We start from the raw sequence: 12,880 nt of genomic DNA on the forward strand, positions 1-12,880 counted from the left end.
CTAGAGCCTTGCTGTTCAATTGCTAAGTTGTGTCCAACTCTCTGCGACCCCGAGGACTATAGCCTACCAGGCTTCTCTGTCCATGAGAATTCCCAGACAAGAATACCAGAGAGGGTTGCCATTCCCTTATCCAGGGGACCTTCCCCATCCAGGAACTGAACCCATGTCTCCTGCATTGGCAGGAGAATTCATTACCACTGAGCCACCAGGGAAGTTTATTTTGGATTTATTGCACAGACCCTGAACTAATCCTGACCCAAACAGCTGATGAAAAGAACCTTTAATAGTTGCTTACCCATCACAGACCTTCTTGATTTTCTCCCTGAGCTGTTCTCCTTGATAAAATATGATGAATATATTCTTTTTAATTTCTTCTCTCTGGAAAATCAGAACAGTAAAATGTATGTGTTTAGAGTTTATTTTTTCTAAATTTAAAATTGGAAAACTTCAACTTTTCCCAGTTGATTCAAGTTCGTAATATTATGATTGAGGTCAAGGCCATGGAGGCAGGCTGGGTGGGGCCTCAGGCAGGCTGATACAGCCTCAGAGGGACAACATCACTGTCTGCTACACCAGAGGGATCACAGCTGAACCTTGTATTCAGCTCTGAGCCCTGTGTTTAAGAGATGTGTTAATAAACAAGAAAACATGCAGAAGAGAGGGAACCAGGATATGCAAGGCTTAAAGTAAAAGTAGCTGACCTAGCTCACCAGAGTTAACTCATAAACAACATCTATACCTCAGGGATGAATGGTATTTGACATTTAACAAAGACAGAGCCAGCAGTCATATAGGGATGTGAGAGCTGGACCAGAAAGAAGGCTGAGCACCAAAGAACTGATGCTTTTGAACTGTGGTGTTGGAGAAGACTCTTAAGGGTCCCTTGGGCAACAAGAAGACCAAATCAGTCAATCCTAAGGGAAATCAATCCTGAATATTCATTGGAAGGACTGATGCTGAAGCTCCAATACTTTGGCCCCCTGATGTGAAGAGCCGACTCATTGGAAAAGATCCCCCTGATGCTGGGAAAGATTGAAAGCAAAAGGAGAAGGAGGCAGCAGAGGATGACGGTTAGATGGCATCACTGACTCAATAGACCTGAGTCTGAGCAAACTCCGGGAGATAGTGAAGGACAGGGAGGCCTGGTGTGTGGCAGCTCATGGGGTCTCAAAGAGTCAGACACAACTGAGCAACTGAACTATAACAATGAAGAGCCAGGTCTAATGTTTGACTCACATACTCACTGTATATGCCCAAAGGAACACTGATTAAATGCATTTTTAAAGTCCAAGTCTGACATTTCATAAGAAAAGGAAAATGGGTATTTCACAAGCATATATGGAAATGTTCAACCTTAACTGTAAGCAAAGAAATGCACTTTTTTACTCTTATTTAGTTTGGGGTGGGGAGTGAAGGTAAAATGATGAAACCCATTGTTGGAAAAGTGATTAACAAATCCAACACACTCATCACACATGACTTACGTCTCAGGTATCTTTGCAATCAGGTATGACTCCATTGAAAAGCTATTTGTCAGGACCCATCAAGGATCATGAACATGCCCACACCCTTTAAGCCAGCAATCCTATTTCCTTGAATTCATATCATGGAACTAGGCCAGAAGTAAACAAAAATTCACATGCATGAAGATGCTTATCATAGTGTCTATATTCTGGAGAAAAATTGGAAATTAAGTGTCTAAAAACAGTGAATGTCACATCAACTCAATGGAAACATTAGGCACCAACTGAAAATAATATCAAAATGAACTCTCTTTGGTAGCTGCTCACGGGAGCAGGAAAGGGGTATTTTAGGATTCGGGGAGCCACCTGCTTTACATTATTTCCAAAGGTCCCTCACTCATGGAGCACCACTCCCACCCATGGTCCTTTGCTGAATCTCTTAGATCTTCTTGTCTCTGGATTCACCAGGCCCAGGAATCCATTCTGACCACACACCATCTGCTCAGTGGCCTTCAAAGTCATCAGGCTAAAGTCATCTTACTTTATAAAAACTCTCTTTACCACCAGGACTACAGAATGTCAAAACATGATTATGAAAAGTAGTGATTCAATGTCACATTTTAAAATATTAATATTTATAGGACCTACTATAATACAGGAGGGCATTTATATTATCTAAAATCAACAGAAGGCAAAAAAAAAAAAAAGATTTCCAGGTTTTAACAACCATATTAAATCACACCTGCCTATAGCTGTGGACTACAGAAAAAGAACACAAGAAAAAAATAAAAATAAAGACATGAGAATGGTGAAGTCTTGCACTTTTTAAATACAAACTTTTTTCTTATTTTAAATCGCATTTAACTATGAAGTTGTTTTCCATGATATAAAGCTTAAAATTGCATTTTTAACCCGTATTTTTTAGACTAGATTATGATTTTTTTAAGAAATAAACCAAGCTTCTTGGAATGAAAAAGTGGACTTAAATACTAACCAGAGAGGTGGAAGAAGCAAATCCTACAAAATTAGTGGCAGTAACATGTGGCACTCAGTGAAGGAGACCCTCAAAATCTTCATTCCAAATATATGGTCTGTTGACTACCAGGAACTAACTGCAAGCTGGTTAACAATGTGGGCTCCTGGGCACCACCATAGACCCACTGAATCAGAATCCCCATTGAACAACATCTTCTGCTTGAGTGCACCCTGGAGCTTGGAGCACACTGACCTACATCAGTGATCAGTGCTCTGTGATGAAAACACATCTGCCGACCCATACGGCACCAGTATAGCCAAGTTTCCAGGAACTGGTCCAGTTAAGTCATTTGGAGGAATGATCACTTATGAGGTGCTAACAAGACTCAGTCCTGGAACTGACCTTTCATAGGTATTTTTGAAAAAGAAGGGATGGGGAAGAAAAAAGAAAAGAAAGGAGGGAAAAAAGAAAATTGATATTAACTTCATAGAGCTAAAGATTCAGGATTTGAGAGAACAAAACCCCCCTGGCAGGGCAAACCCCTCTGGTGGGTTTGGAAACTTAAGAGAATGTTTTCTGCAGCCTGAGATACGCACTGTAACCGGATCTTCCAGAACTGTGTCCATCTCACTGAACTTTACGTAGATGTTTCCTCGGCAAATTCGCCACAGCAGCCTCTCAAAGGAAGCCATCCTCTCCCGGTTGATCACACCGGCTGTGAACCTGAGCAGTCAGAAGAAGAGATGTTACTGAGGCACAAGGAGTGGGTACAGGCAGAAGACCCCATGGGATGTGAAGATAAGCAGCCAGAAGGTAGAAGCCCACTGCCCTCTGAGCAGGAAGGAAGGACATGGCCCTGCTTAGCACTCTGGATCCCAGTCCCAATGCACCCTAACTCCCCTCTGACCTCCTGTTTCCTTTGACATGTCCACATGTCCTTAATCATCCCAATACTATACATTCCCTTATTTGCAATAACAATATGACAGACCATTCATTATATCATTGTAGCTAAAAGAAGCAAGTGTTTAATCTGCTCAAAATGGTCTCTATGCATTTATACAAATAATGTACTAGGACTGAAATATATGTATTGACTTATATACATCTCTACTTATACAATCATCTAGGTATCTAGATAAGTTTCTAACTCAAACTTTTCACATTACCTTTATATTTAATTATTTATTTGGCTGCACCAGATCTTAGTTGCAGCATGTGGGATCTAGTTCCCAGACCAGGGATTGAACCCGGGGCCCCCTGCTTTGGGAGCACAGAGTCTTAGCCACTAGGCCACCAGGGAAGTCCCCACATTAACTTTAAAATGGTTACTTTCATTGGCCCATTATTATAAGTGTATGTTGTCCAGTAACATAATCTTCTGATCGAAAATTTTCAAAACATAGTTTCCTTTCCATTCCAATTTCAATGTTTAGTGCCTCGAATAGCAGGCCCCTAAGTATCTGCTGAATAAAGAACTAGAATTCCAAAACTCACTTTCAATTTTACTTCAACAGTAAATGAAATCCCACCATTTTGAACCATCACACATTTTGGTGGGTATTATCGTCCTCTATTACTTTTACTTGTGGAAGACATGACTGCCCAACTACCTCATTGCTAATTACACTTCAAACTTCACACTCCAAATCTATTATCAAAACGGTATTTCAGAGACAAGGCAAAAAAAACATGTATCCCATAGCCCTGTTCCAAAGACAGGGACAGTCAAGAAACTCCATCTAAACAGTTATCACTACATCCTTCCCACGTGGAGACAATATAAACATTGCACTCTTCAGACTCAAGAATGTCAGTCTCACCATCAAAAAGGTAACACTACCTACAACCCCACTAACCAGGTCAGGTTAGACTTGGGTTTTTTACTGGATGGAGGCCTATAATCATGTGAAATAGTCCTCTTGTCAGTCATTATTTGTCTATTCATTCATTCACTCAAACAGTCAGGGAAATCTACCACATGCCAGGCACTGAGCACACAGACCAGGGACCCATCTACATATCACTTTTACAGCAGCAGTTTCACTAACCCCAGCTTTCCACTAATGTACGCAGGCGTAGGTCTTAACTCCAGGAGACCGGAAGTGTCTTCTACAAAGAAATCATCTGCCAAGTTGGCTTCCGTCTGAAAATCAAAGAATCACTATTTTCATTTAAATGTAATTAGACTATCTTAAAAGCACCCACATTGCATGGCTTTGTCTGCTTTTATATAATTACTCAATTTTCTACAAATAGCATTCAGAAGACATGATGCTTAGACCTAATCTAGTTTTCTGTTTCAAATAAAGATTTAACTTTGCATTTAAAACAAGGTCTCTTCCTACCAAAATCCCAAATCTGCTCAAACTAACTGTTGTGCTTTTTTCTGACTTCCATTTCTCTCTGGGCCATTTGGGCCATGTACTTTATTAATGAGCTCCTTAATATTTTTGCATTCATTTCAACCAATGCCACATGCCACCCTAACCCTTGTCAGCCAAAGCCCAGCCAGATGACAGAAACATCACAATTTACTCATAATCCAAACCAACCAGTTGTCAAAATAGAAATTTGAGGTTCTAGAGAAAAGGACCCTTGAATACACAGTCCCCAAATTACAACCTCAAAGAAGTCCTGGGTTTTCTTCAGGAGGTGTTTGAATTCCGTCAGTTCTAGGAAGTTTCTCTTCAAAGCCTGATAGTTCTGATTGGCTTCCTGAAGCTCCCCTTCCAGTTTTTCCAGAGCAGTCTTTGCAGGAGGAAAAAGAAAGTAAGCCAGGCAGAAAGCACTATGACATTTACTGTACATTAACCACAACAAATAATATCAAGTATGCAGAGCATCACAATGTAGCTTGAAGCTGAAAGGCCTGTTCAGTCAAACTCAACAAGACTGGAGAGCTGAAAGTACAGACATCACTTTGCTGACAAAGACACCTGTACAGTCAAAGCTATGGCTTTTTCACTAGTCATGTACGGATGTGAGAGATGGACCATAAAGAAGGCTGAGCACCAAAGAATTGATGCTTTCAAATTGCGGTGCTGGTGAAGGCTCTTGAGAGTCCCTTGGACTGCAAGGAGATCAAACCAGTCAATCCTAAAGAAAATCAACCCTGAATATTCATTGGAAGGACTGAGGCTGAAGCTGAAACTCCAGTACTTCAGCCACCTGATGCGAAGAGCCAACTCATTGGAAAAGACTCTGATACTGGAAAAGATAGAAGGCAGGAGGAGAAGGGGACGACAGAGGATTAAATGGTTGGATGGCATCACCAATTCAATGGACGTGAGCTTGAGCAAACTCTGGGAAATGGTGAAGGACAGGGAAGCCTGGCATGCTGCAGTCCATGGGGTTGTGAAGAGTCAGACATAACTTAGCAACTGAACAACAAATATAGCCGTGGTCATACACTCTCAGAAGTTCCCTTAACAAATGGGGAGGACCAGAAAACACTCTGGGGAAGGAAAATGAGCTATATGAGAAGTCAAAGCATTCAGACAAGTCACATATCAGCATGGAGATTTTTGCTTTTGTTAAACAGGTAACAAGTATATTTGTTTCCAAATTGACACTGGTTATTTTAGTGCTCAGACATTCAGTTACATTCAACTCTTTGTGACACCATGGATTGTAGCCCGCTAGGCTCCTCTGTCCATGGGATTCTCCAAGCAAGAACACTGGAATGGGTTGCCATTTCCTTTTCCAGGGGATCTTCCCAACCCAGGGATTGAACCTGCATCTCTTATGTCAATTTGAAAACAAAAATACTTGTTACCTGTTTAACAAAAGCAAAAGTCCCCATGCTTGTCAAATTTTAATGTAATATCAAAGATTATCCACAATTATTTGAAAAGACTATTAAAACACTCCTCCCTTTTCCAACTACCTATTTTCAAGACTAAATTCTCTTTATATACTTCAATGAGAACATATCACAACAGATTCAAAGCACACGAAGTCAGTCTTCTATTAAGCCAAACATAATAAATTTGCTAACATCACTCTTCGCTAAAGTTTTTTCTTAGAAAATACCATTATTTTTCATTAAAAATATTAACATATAAGGAGATATTATTTTTAATGAATTAATAAATATTTTACTCTTTTTAGTTTTAGTTCCTAATGCAGTTGTTGTTCAGTGGCTCAGTTGTATCTGACTCTTTGCAACCCCGTTGACTGCAGCACCAGCCTTCCCTATCCTTCACTATTTCCCGGCGTTCACTCAAACTCATGTCCATTGAGTCATCCCCTTCTCCTGCCTTCAATCCTTCCTAGCATCAGGGTCTTTTCCAATGAGTCAGCTTTTCGCATCAGGTGGCCAAAGTATCAGAGCTTCAGCACCAGTCCTTCCAGTGAATATTCAGGGTGGATTTCCCTTAGGATTGACTAGTTTGATCTCCTTGCAGTCCAAGGGACTCTCAAGAGTCTTCTCCAGCAGTAAATATCAATAAATATAACCCTCATAAATAAAGCTCTTTGGGATCCTCAACAATGTGTAAGAGTAGTATACAATTAAGGAACCAGCCCAAGGAGCCTGTAGGACTTGAGAGGTAAGACAGGGCCAAGAAAAGCAGACTTTGCTGGCCACGATGGCCCTGACTCAGGCAAGAAGGAAACCATCAACACTCTCAAGCAGGGAAGTGACAAAGTAGAGTGATACAGTCCATGGGGTCACAGAGTCGGACACAACTGAGTGACTGGGCATGCACACAATAACCTATAAGGGAAAAGAATCTGAAAAAGAATATATAAAAAGATTATGGTGGAAACATGAGCCATTAAGCCACCTCACAGTTTACAAGAACAGCTGTAGGTGTTTGGGAAGGTGAGGGGGATGGCAGCAGGAGTGGAGCTGGTAACTAACCGGGCTGGTATTAGAAAACTAGTGGTAGGACCGAAACTGGAGATGATTTTATGGAAATCCTATTTGTATGGATTAAAACTTTCTCCTCAAATATCCAGATTTTAATATGACAAGATCCAAAATATATTCAAGTGGAGTTGTCAGTCTTGCCAGTCTCATGTTTCTGTTAGAGAATCTAGATTTATACTACTGGTGGCTTCAACAATTTCAAGAATTTTAAATTATCTTAAATGAAAACAAAAAAGCACATGAGAAAACCCAGCCAGAGATAAGGCTCAATCAATGAAGCTCTTCCATACCTGCTCACCTCTCTTAGTGAGCCCTTTCAGTTTTGAGGATAAAAAGTTCTTTTTTAAAAAAAAACAAAAAACAAAAACCAACAGGGCCTTCCAGGATTTGGATCTGCCCACCTTTTGACAACACGTGAAATGCCAGGCTGGATGAATCACAAGCTGAAATCAAGATTGCCCAGAGAAATATCAACAACCTCAGATATGCAGATAATACCACTCTTAATGGCAGAACGTGAAGAGAAACTAAGGAGCCTCTTGATGAGGGTGAAGAGGAAGAGAGTGAAAAACCTGGTGTAAAATTCAACACCATTCAAAAAATTAAGGTCATGGCATCTGCTCCCATCAGGCAAGGTCCCTTCAAGGCAAATAGAGGGGGGAAATGTGGAAGCAGTGAATGATTTTCTTTTCTTGGGCTCCAAAATCAGTGTGGATGGTGGCTACAGCCAAGAAATTAAAAGATGCTGCTCCTTGGAAGGAAAGCTGTGACAAATCTAGACAGCATATTAAAAAGCAGAGACATCACTTTGCCAACAAAGGTCCATACAGTCAAAAGCTACGGTTTTTCCAGTAGTCATGTACAGATATGAGAGCTGGACCAGAAAGAAAGCTGAGCACCAAAGAATTGATGCTTTTGAACTGTGGTGTTGGAAAAGACTTTTGAGAGTCCCTTGGACTGCAAGGAGATCAAACCAGTCCATCCTAAAGGAGATCAGTCCTGGGTGTTCATTGGAAGGACTGATGCTGAAGCTAAAGCCTCAATACTTTGGCTACCTGAAGCCAAGAGCCAATTCATTGGAAAAGACCCTGGATGCCAAGAGAGACTGAAGGCAAAAGAAGAGGGTGGCACAGGATGAGATAATTGGATTGGCATTGCCAACTCAATGGACATGAGTCTGAGCAAACTCTGGGAGATAGTAAAGGACAGGGAAGCCTGGCACGCTGCAGTCCATGGGGTTGCAAAGAGTCAGAAACAACTTAGCAACTGAACAACAACAGTAACCTTTTGACATCCTCTCCCCCTGGCTCACCCTCTCTCCTCTCCCCACAGGCTGCTCTAGAAGCTCCTAGAGGCAAGGTCATGTTTCACCAAGGTGTCTTGCGCACAGCGATACTCAGTGTTTTACAAAAGCATACTGACAGAGAAGGGAAAGAAAGGGAGGGGTCCTCCAGCCATACAGGCCTTAGCTAAAGAAAACTGCTACCTTCTCCCACTTGACCTCAGAAGCCAATCTGAGAAGAGGCCTCAATCCAGAGTGGACCCAATGCATCAGACAGACAATTAAGAAGCAAACCACTGGATCCCACAACTCTACTTCTGGTTATTTATCCAAAGGAAAGGAAATCATATCTGGAAAAGAAATGGACATCCTCCTGTTCATTGCAGAATTGTTTACAATAGCCAAGACATGGAAACAACACACATGGCCACCAACAGATGCCAAGAGTGACTTTAAAAATTTCCTGGGGGAATAACACTGAAAAGTGGACCAACACATAAACCTACATCCACGCCTTCAGCAATGGGGTAGAGGACCATGAGAGGCTTGCAGGGTTCCCAGGAGACAGACTTCGATATCGTCCTCTGTAAAGTCGGAAAGAACCTACCTCCAGGATGATCATTTCCCGTGGGAAAGGGGTCAGCGGGGACTTCTCAGGCACCTGAATCTCAATCTCATCTTGCATCTGATCTTCCAGAAAACCTGAAGGATGAAACCCCACCAGAGAGCCCAAGGTGAGTGTGTTTTCTCATACCTAAGAAATGGGGTCAAGTAGGACAGATGCGTTTCCCAGCTCAGCTGCCTGAATTGCCCTGGGACCTGCCACAGAACCTGCCCCCCATCTCTAGCCCCCTCTGCCCCCAACCAGGATCTGCCTCCCCCTAGAGTAGCAGTATCACACATAGGGGCAGACTGCAGGACATCACCCCTGCAAACCATTTCCCTCCCTGCCAGTGCACATTCAGACTGCAAGCAGAAAACTGGCTTACGCAGGATTCTCTCCAATGATTCACACCTTCTGACTTCATTCACAAATTTCCTCTGGAAGCGGCTCTCTTTCACATTTAACTAGAGGGAGGGGAAAGCCACAAGGCACACATTAGTAGCAACCGCTGCCAACACATTCTCTTTGGCTATTATTATTATTAATGCTGCAGAATGTTACTAGAATCATTTTAGGACTAGATACTTCCATGCATAAGACAGGAGAGTTCCAGTGAAAACACACCTTGATATTCTTACCCTCAGTTCCCCAAATGCCTCAAGCTCTGGCCTCTGTAAACTTTTCTTAAGTTTTAGCTGCATTTACTATCCCAATTGCTTTGAATTCCTCAATGGAGTCATGAATACAATAGGACCTTGAAAACAGCACAGCTCCATGCAATGGACCCTGGTCTTCAAGAAAAAGTCAGCATCCTTTTGTGCTGGTGAGCCCTCAGCTCAGCCCAATAAATGTTATTAAGGAACTACCCCATGTCAGCTCCTGAGTTGGAACTAGGGCTGCAAAGACATGATCCTTCTCTGAAGGGCTAAGTTTTGACTGGACCTTAGTGAGAAAATGAATGGACTTAGTGAGTCTCATTTTATAAATTGAATTCAAAAGCTTTTGGCGAGGATCTCAACTGCCTCTGGGAAGTGATACCCCGACTTACTTAAGACAGTCCTATGGTGACAGACAGTAAACAGACTTATTATGGTGATCATTTGAAATGTATAGAAATACTGATATGCTGGTATTGTGGTGTACCAGGAACTAACAGTGTTATAGGTCAATCATACTTCAAAGTCAAACAAACTCATAGAAAAAGAGGTCAGATTTGTGGTTACCAGAGGTGGGGGGGTGAGGTAACAGAGAAATTGGATGAAAACAGTCAAAAGGTACAAACTGCCTTTTATTAGATAAATAAGTTATTATTAGATAATTAGAGAAATAATTTTATCTAATTATGAGATAAATTATTAGATAATTAAATTATTAGACAAATAAGTACTAGGGATATAATGTACATGATAAATATGATGAACACTGCTGTATATTATATACAAAAGTTGTTAAGAGAGTAAATTCTAAGAGTCTTATGATGTAAGTCAAGTCATTATGCCAAACACCTTAAACTTATATAGAGTTATAGGTCAATTATATCTCAATAAAACTGGGAGGGGAAAAAATACAATCTAGCTGGAGAATATCACCCTCAAGAGACTGTGGACTCCCAAGATACTTTTTCCTCAAACTAACTGGTCAGGAAGCAGTGCTTTTTGCCCTCATAATAAAGTTGGTAATCCACGTGCCCACTGGATATATCAAATGTCTTGAAGAGGTACATAGGAAATAAAATATAATGTCATCTTTTTTATTATATTAGAGTTTCAAAACATTCCTATAGAGGTGACACATAAGGAGGAAGGGAGAAATGTTTGCAAGTCAGTTGCCCAATGTTATCACAAATTCTAGCCAGAAGAACAAGAACCACTGAATTCCATTTCTCCAGCCCAGGGCGCTTCTCCCTGACCTTAATCACCAACAAGAAGTGGAAACTCCACCTTCTTCTGGTCTCCTATGAATGCAGTACTTACATCTTTGAACTGAACCAATCCAAGCTCTCCAAGCTCAGCTACACAGCAGTATGCGGCCTCCACCTGGAGGAAGAGCTGTGACAAACACATCTCCTCACTTCGGAATATAGACGCCATGTTGGCTCAACCTTGGTCTGCGGGACACAAAGATATTTGAGGTAACAAATGTGTCGCTGAGTTATATTAAAATCCAACAGAAGAAAAAAATGCAACAGGAATCTCTCCTAAATTTAAAAACATAAGCAACAAGGTACTACTTTTCACCACCTATCGGATTGGCAAAAGATTTTAAAATACGATTAATAAACTCACATTTGGAGAAGGTGTGAGGAAGCAGGCATTTTCAGACACTTGATACTTCAAGTGTACATTTGTAGAGCACTTTTTTGGTATAGTTTTTTTAGAGAGCAATTTGGCAGTATCCACCAAACTTTATGTTATTCATATCCATGACACAAGATTTCCACTGCTCTTCACCCAGATAAACTCGGAGATGAAGGGAAAATAGACTCACAAGGTTGTTTCTGACAACACTGTATTTACTAATTATAATAAATGGACCTAACCTAGATATCCATCAACAGGGGGAAAGATTAAACTGATACAACAGAACTCTGTGCAGTCAGCAGGAATGAAATAAATCTGTATGTCCTCTATAAGGAAAAAGGATACTCAACTAGAACCCACTCTCACCCAAGACCCTCCGGATTGCTGCCAAACCAAAGTGTCTTCCTCAGATCCCAACCTTTGGAAGAACCACCACACATCCCAGAAGGAGTCCCTTTTCCTTATAATTTTATAATGTATAATACACTGGGTTTATCCCCCTTGTTTTAATCCTTCCATTGTCCCATTTTCCCACAGGTCAATCTAAAACCCTTGACGTAGCCAAGGAAGGGCTGTGTGCATCATCTGGCCTAGACCCTCCCTTCCTGTTTCCCCGAATTTCTCTGAGAACCCCCTCAGGGCCTTTGTTCAGGCTTTCCCAAGATTAAGAAACTCAACCCTTTCCTCCCCACCCTGCGTTCCCCATACCCCACATAGTCCTGTCATTCCCCCCTCTCTAGGTAAGAATCCTCTTCTTCCATACTCCTCTCCCGATCCCCAACACTCAGAGCAAACTAAGCCCCCTTCTTTATGCTCCCAGAATATGTTGTTTAGTGGCTAAGTCAGATCCGACTCTGCCACCCCACAGACTGTAGCCCACCAGGTTCCTCTGTCCATGGGGTTTCCCAGACAAGAATACTGGAGTGGAAAAAAAAAAAAAAAGAATACTGGAGTGAGTTGCCATTTCCTTCTCCAGGGGATCTTCCCAACCTAGGGATCAAACCTATGTCTCCCGCACAGGCAGGTGGATTCTTTACCACTGAGCCACCTGGGAAGCCCTCCTAGAATATAATCAAATACAATCATCTGCAATTACTTGCTTCCTGTCTGTTCTGTCCACTAGCCAGAAAAACCCACGAGATCAAAACTCTTTTTCACTCCATCACCCGTCTAGCTCAATCCCAAAGAAGAGGCTCAAAACACATTTCCGGATTTACTGACTAGAGGCAAAAATCTCCTCCGACCCTCCCGAATGCAGACTCTAATATTCCATTTTTGCCTGCAGACACCCAGATGAATGAATTTTTCACACGGCCGGTTCTAGCAAGCAAAACAAAGTTTTCATAGAAAAGACACAGAAGAAGACATGAGCTTCCTGC

At 41.6% G+C, this 12,880-nt stretch overlaps 1 protein-coding gene across 4 annotated transcripts in view; it reads right to left on the minus strand.

Moving 5' to 3' along the window:
* The window catches only part of ATP6V0A4 (ATPase H+ transporting V0 subunit a4), a 67,395-nt gene that overhangs the window by 31,669 nt on the left and 22,846 nt on the right, over positions 1-12,880 (minus strand). For 3 of the 4 annotated variants that reach the window (XM_043873313.1, XM_043873312.1, XM_043873311.1), the window contains 7 exons: positions 11,175-11,308; positions 9,587-9,665; positions 9,205-9,299; positions 5,065-5,190; positions 4,491-4,585; positions 3,036-3,162; positions 296-378 (listed from right to left, as the gene is read on the minus strand). In XM_043873313.1, coding sequence (XP_043729248.1) covers positions 296-378; positions 3,036-3,162; positions 4,491-4,585; positions 5,065-5,190; positions 9,205-9,299; positions 9,587-9,665; positions 11,175-11,291 — 722 coding nt within the window. In that variant the 5' untranslated portion in view covers positions 11,292-11,308. Of the gene's footprint in view, positions 1-295; positions 379-3,035; positions 3,163-4,490; positions 4,586-5,064; positions 5,191-9,204; positions 9,300-9,586; positions 9,666-11,174; positions 11,309-11,486; positions 11,522-12,880 lie in introns of those variants that run through there. The other variant, XM_043873314.1, reaches the window with a different exon arrangement.

This window comes from Cervus elaphus, chromosome 18 (genome assembly GCF_910594005.1).
Source record: "Cervus elaphus chromosome 18, mCerEla1.1, whole genome shotgun sequence".
Taxonomy (NCBI): domain Eukaryota; kingdom Metazoa; phylum Chordata; class Mammalia; order Artiodactyla; family Cervidae; genus Cervus; species Cervus elaphus.